Here is a 22,166-nt window from a genome sequence, read left to right as displayed (position 1 = left end):
GGGAATGTCCCAAACTGCCCTCCCTGTTTGCAGGTGCACGCAGGGCTCCTACCGCGACACTTGACATCGCTGTGTTTGTCCGTATGGTTGAAGGAGCAATCTGGTTGTCACGTCCACAGAGGCCTTGGATAGACACAAAGGGAGGAATTTCTTGCACCCACCCCTAGTTCAGCTGTGGGGATAAAGCAGGACTTTCAGAGCACAGTTCGTACAACCTATTTCGGATGCAGATGACGCCACTCACAGCCGGGCCCCCATCCGCAGTGCCGGCTGGATCCGTGCTGGCTGCACAGGACGTCTGTCCCACAGTGTGCTGTTGCATGTTGCTAGAGGAGGGACCTGGTGCCCCTGTTTTCACAGCGAGGTGCAGATGTAGGCTGATGAGCAAGCCTTTTCCCCTCTGTGAACATCAGGGTCACTCAGGAAAGCTTTGCTGGTGTGTCCTACCTGTAAGCCCTGGGTGACGGGCAATCCTAGTTACCCACGCAAATCCTCCCAAGGCTAGAGGAGACCCTGTGCTACTGTTTTACCTGGAGAGCGACCAAGCCATCCTCTTGCTCTCCCAGGACGTCAAGTCACAGCATCACTTCAGGGCCCTGTGCAGGCACAAAATGGGACTAAAACAATCCAAACTCTTAGCCCTTCCATAATTACCTGCCTAACGAGCCCAAAGACCTTTACTGTCTGTTCAGTTGCTGGTTCTGATTTTAGTTAATCAGTATCCAAGCAAATAATATGCTAGTCATCAGTCAAGCTAAACGACATTGTTTTACCCTTGCTTCTGTGCTGCACCTGGGAAGCGATATTCCCTGAACAAATAGCCATGCTGTCAAGGGGACCCAAGTACCCCGATGAGCTCTCAGTTGACGTATGAGCTCTTCATCTCTTGGCAGGGGAGGGTAGGTCTCACTGGGTTTGAACAAAATCACCCCTGCAGCGGGGAGATTCTTGCTCCTTTCTGCACTCGTCCAGGACCCTCTGAAGGATTCCGTCTCCTTAGATGGGGTAGAAACACCCGTGGTGGAAGTTGCACTGACAGCTGTCCTTCACCCTTCGTTCCTTGCAGAGCACCGTTGGAGAGAATCGGTGGCTTCAAGGGCACCTCATACAGTTGCTAATCAGTTACTGTGATTTGAACACGGCCGCAAGGTGGGCGCAACGCTGCAATTTGCCCAAGGAGCTGCTGCCTTACGGAGTGGCTGATGAGCTTCAAAAGCTTCAGATGCAAGAGAGGTAAATACTCTGTTTCATGCCTTTTCAATGTAGATTACTTATCATACAAGGACTACATATTTGCTTAAAATAATCTGCCATGATGCTTCCTTGGGGAGATAATTTTGCAAAAACTTCCTCCATTTACTCAGATCACATCTTGGCCATGTACATGCTGCATTTGCTTTTCATAAACGTGGAAATGTCTGTGAAAGGTACATTTTAAACTGACTCCGGAGTACTTCGAAACTGTATGAGGTTGCTTCATGCTGCAGAGGGGTCTTCAGGCTCCCTCTGCCAGATCAACAGTGCAAACGAAATGATGTGGGTAGGATCTGAATATGCGTCTATTTTACTGAGTTGATTACACGTCTGTCAAAGTTTTCTATATACTCTGCGTCCCCCACTGTACTGTAATCTGGTTCCATGCCTTTTGGGAGACTTATGACCAAGAAAATAATTTTAAAGTTCCTTACATTTTTCTAATTGCATTGATTTTCTTCCGCCTTTGACAGCTCATAAGCCATTTTTCATCCCAGTCTGTAATTTTTGCTTCATCCAAAACTTTCAGACATAATGGGAATTTTTGACATTTGGGGTCAGATCCCAGAAGAGTGGCATTAATCGAATTTGGGATAAAACCGGACTCTCTGGCTCAAATTTACCAAGTGAGCTTAAGAAGCCTTCAGACCCCTAATTAGTCTCTGTCCCCTTTTCTTCCTCTAATGCACTCCTCACAGCACAGTGCCATGGTTCCCGTCCCGCTCTGGGACCCCCCTGGGGTGTGCAGCAGATTAGCCTGCGGTAGCCACAGCTCCTCTGCCGATGGGAGCTTCATCCTGTTGCGTGGCTTGAAAAAAGAGTACAAAGGCAGAGAAAAAAAAAAAGAATTTAAAAATCCTTATATAAAGAAGAGTTCTTACAACTCCTTGATTTCAAGTGCACAGAACTCTGCAAACAGCCCCGGTCAAGGATCTTGGTGAACCTGCTGGTGTAGGAGCAGAGGGGAAGGATGGAGGGAAGAGGGTGGCCGGGGCCCATGCTGTGTATAGACAAAGCTGTGCAAAGCTGAAAAGAGGTTCAAAATTTAGGAAGGCGTATACAGCCACCTAAACTGTTAGGAGCTGTCTGATCCCCACAGCAAGCTAGGTCTGGAGGAGTACCAGGGCTTTGTACTTCTGGTTCTGGGTTTCTGTGCTGTGTCTCTTCGAGGAAGGGGCCCAAGATCGTCCTCTTCATGCAACAGTATCCCAGGCAGTTGCTCAGCTGTGCCATATGGAGGAGGAAAGGCTGTATTTGGAAAAATGGCTCGATGCAAATGATTTGGTGAGCCCCAGTAATTCACTGTTATACTCATGTGAGCGATGGTGTATCTGCTTTGCTTCAGTGACTCTGTCCACGAGATGTTTAAGCAAGTTATTCAGAGATAGCTGTGTTTGGCGCCCTTTCTTAAACCTTTTTTTTTTCCTGCAGGAAGGCCTGCACATATGCAAGCTACTGCAAGTCGTGAGGGACTGCAGAGCTTGCAGACGATACTGTGTGAGGGTCCTGTTAGGATCTCACCTGGGACCGCAAGGGAGATGGGGAAGCCAGGGCTGGATGAGGTCTGGCTGGTATCATCAACACGCAGCCCGGGAGCCACTGTGCCCACACATGTTCGTGAGCTGAACTCCTGCAAGGCTGCAGGCTGCCACAGTCCTGGGGTTCAGAGTAATTCCACAGTCACCTTGCTGGCCTGCTGCAATCAAGCAGCATTTTTTCCGCTCATTCGTGTGCAGGAATTCATCTAATTGGATTCTGTGCCCAGAAGAGGACTTATCCCTGAATGCTCAATGCAAATGCAGGAGAGCTCTGGGCTGTGAGTTGGCGTGCAGCAGAGCTCAAAGCCTTGCTGCCGTTCGAGGAGCAATCACGTTTCCAGGCAAAGTCCAGGCTTTTTCAAAAACAGAGAGAGGAAGCCGTGATAATTTTTGGTTCCCTTAGGAGTCTTCCATTGTTGTACACATCAGTCACCTTCTTCCACGGTTCTGGGCTTGACAGACCTGATGTCTCTCTCTGGCCCTCACCAGTGAAATGTGTTGGGGTTTCTTTTAGCATGGAGATTGATGCTTCTAGTTCAGAAGCCAGGTGAGATTAGAGGAAAGTTTGTGGGAAAATCTTGACCACTCCCGAGAGGTAACTATTTACAATGTTGTGCAAGCTGATAGCCCGTACCTTTAGCATCCTGCAAACATAGTTACGTTGGGAGTAACTTCCTATATGAAGCTGAACTTCTCAGTGTGTATGATGGAATCTGAATCTGACTTGAAATGGACTGCGTGTCCAGGAGGATTGATGATGACATCATACATTGCCTGTTTGGGCAGGAATAAAGCCAGCAGAAAGTCGATGACTGCTGCTCCCAGGGGAGCAAGCTGGACGCTTTCAGCACCGTGCTCTTGGTGTGAGAAGCAGAGGCTGGGTCCCTCTTGGCATGGCTGTCGCACGAGTCTGCATGCCCATGCTCATCTGCTACCTCGCCCGGTCTGGGGCTTTCTCCTGTTACTGCAGAACATGCAGTTTATGGAGATGATTTGGGTGCTATCTTTTACCTTCTGTTCTTAGTGCAGGACTTTCTGCTGGTGTCGTGTGTCAGAATTATGAACTCCAGCTCAGTCAGGATCTGTCCCTGGCTGCCTGGCGATGCCGACACCTCGCTAGGGCATGAGGAGACCATTTTAAGAAGACCAAGCCTGAGACTGAGCAAGGTTACCTGCTCTAACAGGTTTATCATCAGGTTTGTTGTCTTCAACATTACAGCAAATTTCCATCTCCTGGAAGAGGTGTTTATGCGAAACCTGCAGCTTTCATAACTAAAAGCTGTATTTTTGGAGCATAGATTAGGCTAACTTAAATTACATAGAAGGTGAATGAGAACACAGAGTATTAGTATTTTTTAATGCTGATGATTTGGGAAGAGTCTCACAGGTGGCCTTGAACAGTTCATGTGCTGAGCTTCATGAATCTGATCTTCTTCCTAGTGCAGATCTGCTCTGGTTCGTGTTCAAGCCCCGTGTAACCTCAGGAAATATGACGCAGATGTAATCACCTTCAAAACACTGTCTGCAATGGCCCACTTCTCCAGATGGTACATGGATTTCTTGGAGCACAGGAAACTCTTGTCTGTCTAGGACATGCTTCTGCTTAGCTCTGATGCATTGCTGGAGCTGCTCTCCTCCTCCCTCCTGAAGCTGCACCAGCCGCCAGTTGGGAGCCAGAAGGTTTTTGCATGAGGTGTAATCCCTCAAAACACAAAGAGGTGGTTAACAGGAGTGTGACTTTGCCACAGACTCTGTGCATCTAGAAAGATAAACCACATCACTACATCCCTCTGCTCTGGGAATCCCGTGTCATATACGGGTGGAGTGAAGGCAAGCCCATTAGGATGTGCTCTGCCGTTCGTGAGGAGTTGTGACAGATGACTAAAACCCTTTGTGCCCCAGTTTACTCATCCAGTCATGATACCTGCTGCAGTAGCTGCTATAAAATCAGTGGAGCCATAGAACCTAATAAAACAGTCTGTCTGCCTTATTTATTGAGCCAACAAAGCAGCAGATTCCCAGAGAGGGTGTTCACGCTGTAGAGAACAAGGTGGTACCAGCATAAAAAATGACATCATCTCTGCCACTGGTCATACCACATGGGGCTCCTGAACACTGCAGGTGAGAATATTCCTGGAGACCTGAGACTGCCCACCTTCATTAAATATTTTACACAAATATTGACTTCCCCATGCACACAAACCCACGGAAAAGAGTGTTTGTACAGTGAAAGCTGCTGTGCTACAAAATTCGTCACACAGTCCCCTAAACATAAGGTTAGTAAATATTTTCTGAAATAATAAACCAGTTGAAGTCTCTATGGGAAAGAGACTATCCAGAAATTTGTGAGATGTCCAAAATAGCTGGATATTTTTTATTAGTTTCTTTCCTCTGATTGCATCATCTGGCTGAGGCAGCAGCAGCAATATGCTGACCTTCCAGTTACGAGGCCATTTCAAGAGACTCTGCTGCAGTTTGAAAAGAAAATGTGCTGTGTAAGATCCTGTTGTAGGAAATCAGTTAGCTCATTTCTGCAGGCATCTTCCAACATTCCCAGGGTATTAATACACAGACACTGAATTTCTCTGTGTGGTGCCATCTGAAACCCAAATGGAAGAAGTAGCACAAGCAAGGCACTCGGTCTGTGGGTTCAGCTGGCTGTTTTCCCTTCGATATAGAAGATTTTGAAACTTTATGTCTGAACTTTTCTCATTTCATCCCTGTGCAACATAGCACAAATGTTCTTGTGCAGCCCATGTGGGCATTTTGCAGGGAAGGGGCTGGAGGAGAGGCTGGATAGCAACAGGGAGGTCCATGAAGCTTTCCCAAGCCATTGCACTATAAAATAATGAGGCAGATTCACCCGGTCCCGGCTGGTAGTGATCTTAGTGTGGAGCAGTCTGAGAGTCCCTTTCTGAACCAGTTCCTGTGTGAAGCTCCTGTTTGGACACAGTGCTGGTCAGAGCCAACTTCCCTGTTATGTATTACACCGTGGGAGCCAGCAGACTTCCATGTTAACCTCGAAGGCAAAAAGCAGTAAATCTAAAGTGTGTTATCTCCACATGTGGAAACAGCTGCCCAACTTTGTCATCCAAGTTGTATCAGTTCTGGGAAAGAGAGCTGAGCACTGAGGACAGGGCCTGGGACTCTTAACTCCAGCAAGTGTTTTGGTTTGGGTGTTCTCTGCAGCGGGTACAGTGCATGAGCGTGGTGAGGTCTCAGATACAGCGTCATTTCTGTGATAGGAATAAAAAGAGAGGATGGGTCAAGATGAAAGGGACTGAGATTGCAGGGAAAGTGAGGAAAGGGAGGGTAAGAGAAGGAGTTGAGTGGCATGGGGACATAGAGGGCCAGGGTGAAATAAGGCGTGTAAGACTTCCTGATGTTCCTCCAGTCCAGGATTTCCTCTCATTTCATCGCTTAAAGCTGTTGCATCTGGTTCTGTGCAGGGTAGAAGAAGCTGCAAAAGCAGACAGTTATGATGAGAGTAAGAAGAAGGATTATTACCAGCTTCCTATTCCACGGGCAAATATTCACTTCCTGCAGACCTGGGAAGAGACGCTGCAGTGCTGGGAAAAGGTGCTGCAGGTGAGTGTTCCTCCAGTATTTACTTTGCAGGGCCAAGGAGCAGAAACTTCATAGCAGGCTGGTATGCAGGGTTGTGTGTGGGCCACTGCCATCAAATGTCTCCCTCCCCACATCAGGGACAGCTCCTTCCTTAGGGCTGTCTGACTGGGGAACACGGTGGGAATTGCTGCGCAAGGAAGGGTCCCTGCAGGAGTAACTCAGGTGTGCTGTGAAAGCTACTCGTCTCTGTAGTAGTTTGCACAGTAGCAAAGAGGTGGAAAGGAAGTAGTTCTGGGACTGTCCAGGCTACTTTTGAATGCAGACAGTCTCTAAGTGAAGAAGGTTTTTGTCTGTGTTGCAGCCTGGGCAGGTTGTTGGCATTGACATGGAGTGGAGGCCTTCCTTCGGCATGGTCGGGAAGCCCCGTGTCTCCCTCCTTCAGATCGCTCTGAAGGATGAGGTGTTCCTGCTTGACTTGCCATGGCTCCTCGAGCAAGCTGAGACTGAGGGTGAGAAGGAGAAGCTTCCCCGTTTCATCCAGATGCTCTATTCAGATGCATCCATCACTAAACTAGGTAACGTGCATCTCTTCTCCCCGCCTCAGGTCTTTACACAGCTTAGTTTGTGTAATTCCTAGGTCCTCTTGGGGTTGGCATTCTCTCAATCCACGTATCATGGTACCAGCTTTTGTAGCCCTGGGTATTCAGATGCGAGGAAGCAGGGTGACTGGTGGAACGAGGACTGATAGAAATGCCCCCCCGTTTCAGGCCAGACCCAAGATTTCTGATTTAGCCTCCCACCTCAGACTTGGGATTGTCTTAGTTCCATCCCAAACCCCAGCTTGCACCCAGCCTTGAGAGGTCTAGGGAAGCCCGTCATGCAGAGCTCTCTGGATTTGCTGGCCCTGTCCCAAAGCCGCTCTGCTGGACTCCAGAGCTCTCCAGCTTAACATACCCGGGTTTAAATTCTGTTTGGAGGCTTTTGGCAGGGGTTGTTAAACCTGGAGTTCAAGGGCAAATTCATAATTGCCTTTCACTGACCCAGCAGATTTTAAGTGAGCTGAGCTTAAACTCAGCGTTTTTCATCTACCTCTTCTCTCCCAATCTTGATCTGCAAGAGTATCTCTTGGGAACGGGAGAGAGAGGAGTCTGCCTTGTCCCCTATCTGAACAGTCTGCCCACCAATGTTTATATAGACATTGTCAGCATCTTGCCCCTGAACTAGAAAAAGCTACAGTGCATTAGCCATGATTTGAGTTTTCCTGCCTGTGTAATTTGGGCTTTTTGTTTTTCTTTCTCGAGGTTATGGGATGTCTGGAGACCTTAAGAGCCTTGCAGCCACATGGTCTGCTTTGAAAGACACAGATAAGCAAGTGCAGGGTGTTGTGGACCTGCTCAAAGTAGACAAACAAGTAAGGATGAACACATGAAGATATAGAAAATCGTGTCTCCTGCGTGTGCTCGTAGATAACTGTCGTGACTTCACAGCATTGTCTTTTTGTATCCTGTATTGGCAGGGAGATGGCTAAATGACCAAATAGACGTTTTCCACTTGTGGTGTCAAGGGCAATGTGGTTCTGTAAAGAAAGACAGAAGCATTTAGTTTTTATCAACTAAAAAATAGATATACTAATAACTTTTTTCATAGCCTTTACAAAAGCTATGAAAAAGCAATTGAAATGGAGCCATAGCTTCATTCAGATAGGATGATGTTTCTGAGCACAGGTCATGTTTGAACTTGGCAAGAGTAAATTCTTGTAGAAACGCTGATATTCCATGATCATGCAGTATTGAAGCAGATACTATGGAGTTAATGATTTGTAGAGTCCTCGTAATGGATTCAGCACAGGAATTTCTGTTCAGCTGAAGCACAGCTGTCTCTGGGTTAGCCCACAGTTTTTAGCAGTCTGCAGAAATGTTAAAGACAACATTTTCATGGGAAAAATTTGCAGAGTGTGTTTAAGGCTGTCGGTTGGGGTGAACCCAGATCTTTGGGACTGATAGCTTAACCTGGGAAGTGCTGCAGGGTCTGAAGTACCTGCCAACAGCTATTGCCTCAGTTTAATCCGAGAAATGGCAACTGCAGAAAGGCTGTTGCCCACTGTGTTGCAGGAATAACCTTTTCTCACTGGAACCAGGAGGAGAAAGGTGCTGAACTACCACTGCTGGTCTTTTATTGAGTTGGTGCCCAACAGCCTCCAGCACGGCTGAGCACCCTGCAGACCTCTGAGCAGTCACTCACAGCCCCACTGCTCTGATGCAATGCTGTACGACAATGCACTTTTTTTCCTTCCCTGGCTATGAAACAGATTTCTTTCCAGCAAGTGTGTTTGTTAAACAAATAACCATATCTAATGCCATCCCAACCCTTGCCTGAGACAACGGGATTCAGTACGCCGGGCAAGAGATAAAGATGATGGGGTTGCCGTGTGGCCCCACCCTCTGGAACAGAAGGTGTCGTAGAAGTTGTTTTATAACCATGTGTTTTATATCTTTTTCTTTCCATCAGCTGCAGAAGAGCTCCATTGACTGGAAGAAGGGTGGCCGGAAGGTCAATGTCCTGTCCCTGGAGCAGAGCTATGAGGATAGAGGGTTCAGGCAGCCGGAGAAAGGACTCAGCCTCTTGGTGCAACACGTGCTGGGGAAACCTCTAGATAAAACAGAGCAGCTGTCTAACTGGGAGAAACGGCCTCTCCGGGAGGAACAGATCCTCTATGCAGGTCTGGTCACTGACTCTGTGGCAAGGTGCTACAGATTGTCCACCACAAGACTGTGTTTGTCTGTTGTCTGTCACCAGGAAATTTAAGTAGCAAACGAAGAAAATGGCTTTGCAGATTAATTCCTGTTCACAGAAGCCAGCACATGTTATGTTTGTCCTTTCGTGGACATGGCTTTAATGGTCAAAGTTTAAACTGTCCAGTGATTCACTATTTCCCTTGTAAAAGAATTCCTGCGCTTTGCAGGTTTTGTCTGATGAAACATCATCTCAGTGGAAACTCCTCTCAGTAACTGAAAGGAAGAAGGTCCACTTTCTTCTGCCTCATTTCACAGCCTTTCTGGGAAACGAGTGCTGTGTTCGTTTGTCATAGTGAAGTGCTTGTTAGAGCAGGGTTATTAATGGGTAGGCATGGTGTCAGAGACTGCAGCACAGCACCGGGACTGTGGAGGGACCAGTGGGGTTTATTGCTGCTTACCCCAGAGTCAGAAGTCTGGGTCTGAAGCCTTTCCTGGGGCATCAAAGGACAGTCTACTGGAGCAATCCAGCCCTTTGTTAAATCCAGCTATCCTTGAAGCTGACACAGTTCCCACAAAAGTTAATCACTAGGACTTGTAAAACTGGCTTGGAGACTTAGACAGTTCCCGTTGCAAGGAACAGAGGCCGCATGGCGGTTCGTGTGGGCCGGTGATTGCAAACAACTTGGTTATTACTTTTAAGATACTACATCTAATGGGGAAGTTACCTTCCCATAGCTGAGATGCGGTAATAAACCGTGGGCAAGTCGCTGCTCAGTAACAATGGAGCGTAACATGGGTTGGCTGAAGCTGTCTTACATGGTGGTTTGAAGAGGTGCACTACAATTTGCATTACGTTAGAGATGGCAGAGGGCCTGTTGCTTTTCTGCCTTGACTCGTGACCGTGTGTAGGTTATCATGCTCGCTGCATCAGTAAGAGTGCGGGGTATGACATTAGTAAGTTTGAGCTTCACAGGTTGTTTGCATTCAGTGGCATTTATAAAGGTGAGGCCTCTTCCTTGCGTCAGGAGCGCCTCTGTTTTACTTTTGAATGAAACCAGCTGAGGCTCATATTCCCTTATTTTCAGCTTCAGATGCATACTGTTTGCTGGAGATCTACGAGAAGCTCTGTAAGGACCCAGCGAGCTTTGGTCTGAGTTCAGACCTGACTGAGAGTCTGGTGGGAAAACCAAGCGTAAAACCCAGGGCAAAGAAGCAGCTGAATAAACAAGAAGTACCGTCACCTTCTGGACAGGTTTGTAAACATCTTCAAAGAGCTGTGTGTTGCTCAAGACCCCTGCAAATCATATGTTGCCTTGTCTCTCAGTCATACTATTAGCTATGCGTGGCATGCCTGTTTGTAGTCTGTTCTCAGGACTATTGCAGCAAACATCTTCCTTGCTCCTCCCCTTTACTGGTAAGATGTGCTTTCTCCTTTGCGTGCCTTGGTTCAGCTTCCCCTGCAATTTTAGGTTTGTTTGTCTTCGCAAAATGTTGGTACACATCTATGTGGTAGAATCCAGCTAACCTTGCTGGCAGAAATGGTCCTTCCACATTTCCTCAGTGGTGGGGGTTTGAATTCTGTGGCCTAGGTGTAGCATCAATGAGGTTTCAAAACTCTGACTTCCTTACTTTTGCTTTTAACTGAGCTGCTACCCTTTGATTGCACATTGGGAATGCCTCCTTCATTGCATCTGGAGCGGAAGTCTGCAAAGTTGAAACCAAACAATCGATCAAGAAAGTCTTTCTGCTGATGGCTTGTCTCTGTCTCCCTGCCTGCTGCCACGTACTCCATGGCTGGTTCCCCCTGCAATGTGTGGTGTGACAGAGCCTTCAAACCCCGCTGGCCATAACCTGGAGCTGTGTGACTCTGCCTAAATATCTTGGAACGTGACTGGTCTCTCTCTCTCAGTAATAAAGTTTTACTTTTAAAACGCAACCATCCGATTGTTTATGCACCTATGAAAACATTAGCAGAAAAACAGTTTTGTTTATTAACTGAGAAGACTCACCATGGCTGTGTATCCTTCTGAGTAGTCCCAAATGTGTATTTAGCTCCTGAAGTCAATACTGCCTTGCATGGTTGGACTGAGATGCTATCGGTTATAGCCACCTTTTCAGGATCCTCCTTATCGAGTGTGTGTAAACGTACAATATCCCATTAGCCTTAGTCAGTCAGTAAAACACAAAGCTGCTCAGTAGTTTCCTAAGCACTCTGCGTTCCTGGGAATATTGTATGTTACAACAGATCTGACTGGCTGCTGCTGAGATGGGAAAAGTAAGTACTTCAGGCTTGAATTACCTTGTGAACTCACGGGTCATCTTTGTGTTCTGTACAGTCAGATTCATTAACCGAGAGGTAGTTGGTAAAACCTGGACTGGGACTCAAAAAAGCAGACTTCTCCTGACACTGCATCCTGCATGACTCCAAGCTCTCTTTCCCAGCATTTCCTGGTCCACTATCTGAAGTGGGGCTAATGACACTATTCTCCTTTATAAGCTTTTTGCTCTCTGCTGGCATGAAACGTGAGAAAAAAGCTACATATGACATTGCTGGCCATTGAGTAAACACTAGCTAAGAGCCAGCTGCTGCTCCTTTGCATCTGTTTGAACAGAAGCAGCAGCACAGGGTTAGTGTCTTCCAGCTACCTCGACATCGAAGGCTCAGCTTGATCCGTTATCACAGCATTCCGATGTCTCAGGGCACAGCTGCATCAACCAAGGTCCTTGCAGGAGCCGGTGACAGTCCAGTCTACCCAGTGCTGCAGAGCTCAGGGTACATGTACCAGCTTCTGGGAGGTGCAGCATCACACGGATTGAGCTTTCAGACCTGAGCTAGTTCACACGGTCAGCCCAGGGGTATCTGCATGGTGTGCCATGGCATTCCCAGGCCTGAGTCAGCTCCTGCAGAGCTGATCTGCCGTGCTGCGGTAGCTCTCTCGTTCAAAGGACAGTGCAGCCCTGCACTGTGGTGGCTGTGTCCTTCAGTCATCCCAGTTGATCCGAGTTCCTGGAGGCAAACCTGAACATTGGAGGTTCCTTAATAACTTCCCTTCTCCGTGAATTTAGCTATTGTACTTCTGGGAGCCTCCCAACAAAAATCTCCAACTGCAGGAACTCCCCCAGCAGCAGACGTTTGAAATAAAATAAACAGAATTCAGGCACTGCCTATTTTTAAACTTCCGAAGATAACAAAGCTGACATGGTTGCTTTGTCTACCTGTTTCTCCCTCCGTCTGTCAGATCCCCTTCCCAAATCATAACTTCAGCACATGTATATTAATTGCAATCTAAGTGGATAGGGGAATAGCAGTCTTGAGGATGTGTCTCTGTGACTTCATAAAAATGAGTGTCTGTGTAGAGCACAGAAGGCCAGGTTGGCATTTCTGCAGGGAGGGGCTGCAGATGAGTGAATGGCTATTTCTGAACTATCCCCATCACGTGCTACCCCCTGCCCAAGTGCTCGGGGGGCAATGTAGAAAGGACATGAAGGAGGAACTAGAGGTGTTGCAGAGCATGGGGGAAATTGTGATACAGGTGGAAGGGGACAGCTGGATTTGCCACGATGGGTGAATCCAGGGAAGCAAAACACAAATGTACTGGAAATCGGCCTGTTCTGCTGCTTACAGATCTCTTTCCTTTCTGTAGCAATGCACAGGATCCAGAAAGGAGACCTCGTCTCCCCCTGCTCCCATCTCCCCAAAGGAGTTCAGTGTGGTCTGCGATAACATGCTGCAAGGCCTCGGGCGCTACCTTCGCTGCCTTGGTGTAGATGTCCAGATGCTGGAGAATGAGGATGACCATAGGAAAGCCGCTGAGGTTAGTCACGCGCATGTGTGTGCTTATAGCTCCCGCCTGCACTCCTTGGAGCACAATAAACTTGCCATATAATGTCCTAGCTGGCGGCCACCTTGTGAGATGACTCGCAGGTGATCAGCCGCAACTTGCAGTGAAATGTTTGGGAAAGGAAGAGTCTTTAGCTTGCACAGGGACAATGAACATTGATCTGGACTCCTATAACAGTTTTGACCCTCTGCCTCTTGGAGGAGAGACACACGCTCCTTCATTTCAGACATACTTCTACTATGCCAGAAATGGAGATAGCCAGCCCACACAGTGTGTTGCTATCAAATGTGCACTGATCACCCAGCCTGGTGCACAGGATGTTTCCTCTTCAGATGTCTGCTTGGCCTGAATCCTGGGCAGGCTCTAACTTCTGCAGAAATAATTAATATCTCGTCTCTGCCAAACTTGCACAAGTCATTTAAACAAACTAGTTCTCACTGCCTCCCCCCAGAGCCCTGTCTCCGCTTCTCATCCTGATACCTTATCGTGCCACGGACAGGATGTTTTACATTGCTTTCTCTATGGTGACCGGACAAACATCCTTTCACTATCAAAAGCCCTTGGAGTGTTACTGTATTGCAGAGCCTTTGATCTGTGCTTGGATAATCAAAGATAAAAATAGACTCCTCCCACCCTGCTTTATATCTGGCTAGTCCTGATTTAATAAAAGTTGAATGTTGACCACTCTATGCCCAAAAACTTGTAAATGTTACTGCAAAAGCCGGGAGAAGGGTTTGGATCCTGGTCACCGAACACAGGATAGAGTTTGGGTGTTGTCCCAACACAGTCTCAAACTAGTGTCATCAGGAACACGTCAGTGTGTACAGAGTTAGCATTTGTTCTTCATTAAAGTCTTTTCACTGAAATGACTTATCAGCCACATTACACATCTCCCTGTGCCAAGAAGTCCTGCATCGCCTGGCATTTGCTCCTTATTGTTCTCATTCCTCTTGCTTGTTAAAGTGACTTCAAGTATAGGTAGGCAGATGAGTCTTGTCCTTCACCCTTCGTTATCTGAGATCAGACTTAAAAACCTGAGAGCTGTGTAGGCTGTGCTTGGGCAGCTATGGATTTTGATTTTTATTTTTTCATTTAGAGTAAGGCGTGTGGCAGTAATTGGTTTGAAAAACCCCGTTCCCAGGCTAAACTTGAAGTCTGTGTCCTGTGTACCGCTTCTTGTTGTTCTGCTGTTGTTGACTAAATGTTTTATCTTGGACAACAGTTGTCATGGCAGGTTTATCATGCCAGATCTGCGATCTCAGATCTGCTGGCCCGTGGGAGCAGGACACCATGAGCCAGTGTATTCCCCTCCTTGCCCATTTTTAGCTGCTGTGAGATGGCATCAGTTTGCATTCTGCGTATTTAATGGTGACATTTAATTAGGGCTTGACTGCAGAAATGACTGATTAAAACTTATCTGTCATAAGTGCAGACACAGAAAATCTTCGAAAATGGAAAAATAGTAGGAAATCTTACTGAAAATTTCTCTGGTTAAATCTGTCCTCGTGTTGAAGGCAAAGACCTCGCAGTCCATCCTTACAGAAACATTTTAGCCCCTGTTCATGAGCACCAGCCTCTCTGGGAAGAGCAGCTTTGTGTCCAAGTACAGGCACCAAGTCATTTTCCAAGGCTTCTCATTCCGTGGGGTGGCAGTAACATTTGTACCGCGTTAGGTTTATATCCTGGCTGCTGTAGCGCAATGCATGCAGGTGTTTGGCAAAGCAGGTATGCAGCTGGGGGATGAAATTTGTACTAGGTGTGCCGGATGAGCTCCTTTACCTGACTTTAGCAGCCCGTGCATTGACAGCTGCGGGGATTCACCACGCAAATAATTCCCCATTATTCGTCAATGACCTGGACGAGGGGACAGAGTGTACCCTCAGCAAATTTGCTGACAATACAAAACTGGGAGGAGTGGCCGACAGAGCAGAAGGCTGCGCTGCCATTCAGGGAGATCTGGACAGGCTGGAGAGTTGGGTGGGGAGGAACCAAATGAATTTCAACAAGGGCAAGTGTAGGGTCCTGCACCCAGGGAGGAATAACCCCAGCACCAGGACAGGTTGGGGGTGACCTGCTGGGAAGCAGCGCTGCAGAGAAGGACCTGGGAGTCCTGGTGGACAAGCAGCTCTCCATGACCAGCAGTGTGCCCTCATGGCCAAGAAGGCCGACAGTGTCCTGGGGTGCACTGAGAAGAGTGTGGCCAGCAGGTCGAGGGAGGTTCTCCTCCCTCTCTAGTCTGCCCTGGTGAGGCCACAGCTGGAATATTGTGTCCAGTTCTGGGCTCCCCGGTTCAAGACAGACAGGGAACTACCGGGGAGAGTCCAGCTGAGGGCTGCGAGGATGATGAGGGGACTGGAGCATCTCTGGTATGAGGAAAGGCTGAGAGAGCTGGGGCTGTTTAGCCTGGAAAAGAGAAGACTGAGAGGGGATCTCATCAATACTTATCAATATCTAAAGGGTGGGTGTCAAGAGGATGTGGCCAGACTCTTTTCAGTGGTGCTCAGTGTCCAGTTTGTGCAACAGGCACAAACTGAAACACAGGAAGTTCCATCTCAATATGAGGAAAAAATTCTTCACTCTGAGGGTGACCGAGCACTGGGACAGGCTGCCCAGAGAGGTTGTGGAGTCTCCTTCTCTGGAGAGATTCAAAACCCACCTGGACGCCATCCTGTGCAACCTGCTCTGGGTGATTCTCCTTTAGCAGGGGGGTTGAACTAGATGATCTGCAGATGTCCCTTCCAACCCCCACCAGTCTGGGATTCTGTGAAACATGTCCTTACCTGACAGCACTGCTCCGGTCTTGCACCTTGGGAGGAGGCCCTTCTGGAGGGCTTTGGGTGAGCCCTTCTAGAGGGACTGGCCCAAGCCTGGCTCCACGCCGTGTGGCAAAACAGGGAGGTCTCTCTTGAGAAGAGCTGTATGCATCCAGCCCTTCCTCACCAGGGGCTTCTGACTCCATCCCAAGGTAAAGAATGACTCCATTGGGTAAAGAATGAGGAGATTTGATCTGTCTTATGCGTCATCCTTCTGTGTGCACAACTGCCATTACTGGGGTAAGCCACCCTTTGCATTTGCACTCATTCCTGTAAGCAACATGTTATTTCCAATTAATACATTTTTTGTACTTAAATCACGTCCTATGCCTGTTGTGTTTCTAGCCAGGTCTTCCAGCTTGTCTTTTGCAAACTTCTCTTTGCAGAAAATCTCAAACCTATCTTTTGGGCCTTCTAGATGGATAATTGGAAGGAGGTGGGAAAGTTTCAGTGAGTGCTCCTCTTTTCTCTGCAATTTTGCAGAATCAGGTAAAGCAGTGGGATGCTTCTCATGCTAACCTTAAAGGATCACCCACCAGCCTGAATTGACTACAGTAGATCTTGTAATGTTGTACTTCAGGAGTGGAGCAGAAGCTTTTAAGAAAATGTTGGTAGTTTCTTAGGTCACTAATTTCTAAGAAGAGACTTGGTGGAAGCCCCTTCAGTTGAGTTGTGGGTTGGTTTGTTTTATTTTTTAATGGACTGTGCTCTTGGTCTTCAAAATCATCCTCATCTCTAAGAATAATTTGCATGCTAAGGCAAACCTGGTATCTTTTGAAGTCAGGTAATAACCAGAAGGCTGGCAGAACTGGCTTCCTGCAGCTCCCATGGTGTAGAAGGTTCCCTTGCAAGGTTACACCTACTCCCCCAAAACTCCCAGTGAGTCGGAGAGGAGGGCCAGGCTTGGATGGATCTCAGGAGCAAGTTGGAGCAATGTGTACCTGGATCTAAATTGCCCTGAACTGGTTTGGAGCCATGGGACATAAAGGGGACCTCTAATACTGCAGTGAGCAGAGCTTCATGTAATGGGGGAATCTAATCTCTGATCTTGTCTCAGCTTTGAATGTCTTTTTCCATATTTTTGATGTAAATGACATTCTTCAGGTTTGCTAGACCTTTTACCTCCCCACCAGTCTGCAGAGTAAATTCACAGAGGACAGATGAAGAGCTGTTCTACCTTTAAAATCAAGGCTTTGCTTGTGATATTTGGTCAGCAGGAGGAGAATGTCTTTCATTGGAGACCTTGATACAAATGGGTCTGCATTAAGAAACAAAATTGGGGGGATGGTTTTGGTCTGGTAGTTAAGGCCACGTTACGAAATCATGGAATAATTCTGTGCAATTTATGGTTTTCAGGAATGCTGAAGAGAAGCCTAGGGTTGAAATACCAGCAGTACAGTACAGCAAGTGCACTGCAGGACTGGACGGAGTGTGTTCGTAGCTATTAAGCTCTTAGTTCACTATTTTAAAAGAGTCTGAGATAACGGGTAGGGGGCTTCAGGGTTGGATGGAGGTTTGTGATCCACTTCTCTAGTAGATACTTGTCTTGGTGCTTTTCCAGCTCACATCCTGGAGCAGATGCTTTCTGTCCCTTTTTGTCTGAACGGGGGGACCCTTGCTGGCCCAGGCTCAGGGTCACTGCTTCTCCTCTGCCACTGCAAGAGGGTCACAGCTTTTCCTGGCGTGCCGCCTTGCAAAGGGAGCACTGCAGTTTGCTTCTCCAAGGATGTGTAGCATTGCCCAAGGTATGTCATGCACAGGCTTGGCAAGTTTTAAATTTAAAATCTGCATATCTACATACAAATCTACAGCCTTGTGCTGCTGTTTTCAAGAAACCTTCTTTGGCCTTAATTCAGGATCCCTTAGGTTGTCACGAATCATTCTGCCGCTGGGGCTGGCTTCGAAACATAGAGCCTCTCTCTGCCCTCTCTCATCAGTCGTTGCCCTTCCAGGTCTCTCTTGTAGTAATTCATTTGAGTTCGTTCATCTCTGCAAGATGAAAGTTGGCTGAACAGCCAGGCACGTTAAGGGCTAAATAATAATACCAAGTTATTAGGGAGTGCTTTCTATCCAGAAGGTCTAAGCCTTTTCCAGAGGAAGTTGATATTATCTTTTTAATAGATTGTGAAACTGAGGCCAATGCCCTCTCTGCAGCACTTGGGATGGAGCACAAGTCCCTGACACCCACCCCAACACATATATTTGCATCTCCAAGCGCACATCTCCCGGATGGCCCCAGCACTGCCTTCCGTTATTTCTTTCAGAGGAAAAGAAGGAATTGTGCCCTTTTCTCCGGCACGTATCCTCCATGGTTTCAGTCAGATGTGTGCTATCACATGGCTTTTCTGGCTCTGCGTGCTTCTCCCAGTTGTTGTTCCAGAGGCGGAAAAACATGCTGGAAGAGTTACTGCTTTTCTCCTTTTTATTTGATGTTCTTTGCCTGTCTCTGCAGAGCCATTTAGATAAGGGGATTTATCAAGCTTGAACTAATTAACCCTGGATGCAGGAACTCAGAATGGAGTGTTCCATCTGTGAAATCCTCACTTAGCCTGAAGCACAGAGGGGTCTGAAGGAATTTCACATCTCTTTTCCCTTGTCGGCAAGTCACCGTGGTGAACTTTTGCTGTTGCCTTACTGGACTTCACTCGCTAACGTGCCGTGAGGGTGGTTTGTTGGCAGGGCTGTTCGGGAACCTGGACTGCTCTAGCAGAATTGCATGCAGCACAAGGTGCTCTGCTGCTGCTTCACAGTTCCTGTTCTTGGAGATTTTTTCCTTTATTGAGAGAGAGGGTTGATTTTGAAATTTTCCTCTAGGAAGATGCTTTAGAAGTTCTTACCAATCACTTTCTCAGTGCAGAACTGGCAGCCAAAGACTGACTCCACAAAAAAGGGAGGGAAGCGGCTACCTGAAAGGTCAGGAGGGGAGAAGAATGGTTGCTTAGCTGACTGCATGGGGAGTTTGTGCCTTCAGAGCCTTCTCCCCCTTGCATCATGTTGCTATAGGTCCAGTGGGTCTTAAGAGAATAGCTATCCTAGACAGAGTTTAAAAACCTTGGTTTGTTCTTCTCGCTGTCCCTGGCTGTGCTTGGTGGTGTCAGACTGTCTGGGAAGTGCAGCAGGACTCTGATCCCAAATGTGTCCTCCTGCCAGGGTTAAAGAGCGATCCAGAGAGAGCTTCCGAACCCCTGATCTAGAAGAGAGACCTCCAGGACACACATCTGGAAACAGTGAAAAATGCGAGGGCTTCCAACAGGATCCAAGCCAGAGAAGAGAAATAACCTCGTGCCTACCTCGAAGTGCCAATCTCTTGTCAGCAGAGGCAGAGCTGACGTGCTGGTTCACATAAGAATCCATTGCTATGGCCATGAAACCATTTCTCTCCTCCAGGAGAGGGATGGGAGGGCGGGATGTCATTTAATCACAGAAAGATCAGTCATACTTTCATCCTTGTGAAGAATTACAGTTCCAGATTTAGTATCTCCTTTTGGCACCAAACCATTTGAAAGTGTCTCTTACTCTATTGCGAAGGTCAGAAGTGCACGTAATGAGTCCCCTGCTAATTCAGCACAGACCTTTCCCTTGAAGAACAAGCCCTCTGATAAAAGTGCAGGGTTGCAAGTCAGGAGGTGATAAACGCTAATGGAGACGTTCTTTGCAGCCTGGAAAGGGTGCATAATTTCTGTACGTCTGCTGTTGGGCTGCTGGGAGAATAACGCCGTCTTATCTTCAAGGAGTGGAGTGAACGTTGTTCTGTTCACATCTGCGAAGTTTGCAGACACATTTAATGGTTCATTTTTTTTCTGGAATTACCTGGTTAGGTTATTTTTTCCTTTCTCCCCTGTGCATTGCTGCACGAGCAGAACTGCTTGCTTCTTTGTGAACCAGACTGGGGAAACAGAAATAGTCTGGGTTAAGGGGAAAAAAGAAAAAAAGATAGAAAAGTTTTTGATAGGATTATTTCAAGGTGGATCGGTTCCCTGGGCCATCTGCAGTGCAGATGCACAAGTAGCTTGTTCCAGCACACGTGAGGCAAGGCGGGGGTTGGCAGAGAGGGGACGGGAACTGAGCGAGCGATACCTTGAGCTGCTGTCGCTGTCAAAAGCATATTGTTGAACCAGACTCAGCTACTCTTGGCCTAGTGTATGTCGACACTGGAGAGAAAGACTCGGTATCGCCAGTTCATGTTCTCTCTGCTTTGACTGAAAGGAAAACTCGAATCCAGTGTAACTTCAGCCCATGTTCATTATGGTTTTTACTGTTTTTTCCAGATTGCCCGACAGGAAGGAAGAGTCATTTTAACCTCTGGACTCCCATATCAGACTGTAAGTGTTCAGAGCTTCTGGAATTTTTCTGGCATTGTATCATTGCATGGTCTGGGATGTGCAGTGTAGAGAAGAGGAAAAGTCAGATATGAATGCAACAGCTGGCTTGGCTTTTTCATGTTTTTTGCACTAAAAACTACATTAAGGGTCTTGAGAGGTTTGCTGTTCTGAACGACCAAAGCTCGAGGTGAAATTTTTATACTCAGCCCTGCATCAGGGGGGAGAGCGATTGATTGCTCTCCACTGGGGGCAGGGGTGGAAATCAAGCCAAGCAGTGCAGAACAAAGTGTTTCTGTTTGGCCTGACTGACAGGTGAAAGGCAGCTCAATTCCCATGCTTTTTATCACAAAGATTCTTGTTTACTGACTGGCTCCACACTGATGTAGTTTCAACACTTAAAGACGTTTCTTCAGGCTTGGAAGGGAGAGAATGGAAGCCACCAAGCCTGGGTCCCGGTGGAAGCTGTAGAGGTTTTGCGTTCCTACAGATACACAAAAAAACCAAAGCAAAACCCAGACATTCAGAGCCCTTCATGAGACGCGCTTCAAAACAGTGTTGGTGGGAATATGCCAAACCCGTCAAGTCAGTGGTTGCAACGGTGTGGTGCCTGCTGCAGGTCCTTTGCACTTTGTTACTACCCAAAAATTCATTTGGAAGAGTGATTACTCTTCTGGATTGCACACATGAGCCAGAGCACAGGACTTCTTTGTTACAAGCTATTGATATAAAAGCTCCCAACTACTCAAGTAGCTAGCTGGAGTATTTGCAGAATGTAGGTTGCTGATTTCCTACATAATAGCTGAACATTGAAGAAAACTACCCCCATGGCGAGACACCGTGAGGCAAGTGCAGCCGTGCCACGCCACAGGTTCCTTATGCAGACTGTGGCTCCTTGAGCCTACAGCTGATGTAGTAGGCAGTTCAGCGTCCAGCATAATCTTACTTGGCAAAGCTTTAACTTCAAAATACTGTGTAGGAATTGCAAAAGGAAAATAACTGCTTCCCGGTGTACGATACTATCCTGGGAAATGTCTGGTTCCCTTTGTTCCTTTGCTTTTGTATGCCCTGTGCGAGGACAGGATGTCTCTGCCAGGCTCCTTGACTTGCCTGTAGCTGATCCCACCTCGCTGTGAGTACTCATCGTGCTCATAAAGACGTGTCTGGAACTTCCCAGTGCTTGTTCCCAGATACAGACTTCTCTGCTAAATGTGGAACAAACATCGAGGGATTGTCCACATCAAGCACTTCAAAACTCAAGGTGAAGCAGTGTATAAACCAGAAGGGTTGAAGTGGTAAAACTGTCACTGGACATCATCTCCATCATTGTGCTTTTACGTGCTGTGTGTGATCTGGCCAGGTTTTATGTAAAAGCTGTGATTAAATTCAGTTTCCTCTTGCTACCCCTGTCAGTACCACACCACCAAATTCTAAGTTCAAGGGGACTTTGGCAATCCTGTTTATATATATCTAAGATGCTGCAGTGCTTCAGTAGTCTCAGAGCAATTGCAGCAGTGGCTAAGCGTTTAATTACCAATTGTGCTTGTTTAGATCAAAATTTAGACTGTAAACACATACTAACTCCAAATATTATTTGTAATTCAAACCAAACTAAGTGTATTAAGAAAAAATCGCATGGATCGTGGTGCACAGAGTGCCTCATTTATTGTCTTTTTTGTTTACAACTTGTCTTCTGAAGCTGCAGTCCCAGGTAGCAGAAGGAAGGTGTTTCTCTGTGAACTGCTCAGAAAAGGCAAAAGAACAGGCCCTGCAGGTTCTGAAGCACTTCAACGTTCAAGTATCCCTGGCAGATATCTTCAGCCGCTGCCAGGTAGGACAAGGCTTGTTTGAGTTAAAGTTCATGCTCGCTTGGCGTTCCGTGCACAGCAGGCACTGCTTCAGCTTCTTGGGTCTTGCACTCAGTGTCTTGTACTTGGTTCCCAAGACTTCTGCTTGAACTTTGGCAACATCTTGCAAAGCTGTGAGGAGTTTTGAGCGTGCTAACGTCCGTCAGAAGTGTTGATGACTAAGTCAGAAGAGCAGAGTCACTGCGTCTGCAGCTTGCTAGAAACTCTGCTGTTTTTCTGATTTTTGGTAC

General features: G+C 47.2%; 1 protein-coding gene across 36 annotated transcripts in view; it reads left to right on the top strand.

Annotated features, from left to right (window-relative positions):
* EXD3 (exonuclease 3'-5' domain containing 3) overlaps positions 1 to 22,166 on the top strand; it is a 295,827-nt gene that overhangs the window by 139,727 nt on the left and 133,934 nt on the right. For 21 of the 36 annotated variants that reach the window (XR_008579990.1, XR_008579989.1, XM_054848348.1 and 18 more), the window contains 10 exons: positions 1,067 to 1,233; positions 4,238 to 4,339; positions 6,242 to 6,380; positions 6,721 to 6,934; positions 7,661 to 7,770; positions 8,868 to 9,078; positions 10,180 to 10,346; positions 12,739 to 12,909; positions 20,018 to 20,071; positions 21,768 to 21,899. Coding sequence is in view for 34 of the 36 variants with exons in the window: in XM_054848348.1 (XP_054704323.1) it covers positions 1,067 to 1,233; positions 4,238 to 4,339; positions 6,242 to 6,380; positions 6,721 to 6,934; positions 7,661 to 7,770; positions 8,868 to 9,078; positions 10,180 to 10,346; positions 12,739 to 12,909; positions 20,018 to 20,071; positions 21,768 to 21,899 (1,467 nt within the window). In the remaining 2 variants the exon portion in view is untranslated. The other 15 variants (XM_054848355.1, XM_054848354.1, XM_054848353.1 and 12 more) reach the window with 5 other exon arrangements.

This window comes from Grus americana, chromosome 20, assembly GCF_028858705.1.
Source record: "Grus americana isolate bGruAme1 chromosome 20, bGruAme1.mat, whole genome shotgun sequence".
Classification (NCBI taxonomy): domain Eukaryota; kingdom Metazoa; phylum Chordata; class Aves; order Gruiformes; family Gruidae; genus Grus; species Grus americana.
Note: the sequence above shows the minus strand (reverse complement) of the source record. Positions and strands in the feature narration are given on the sequence as shown.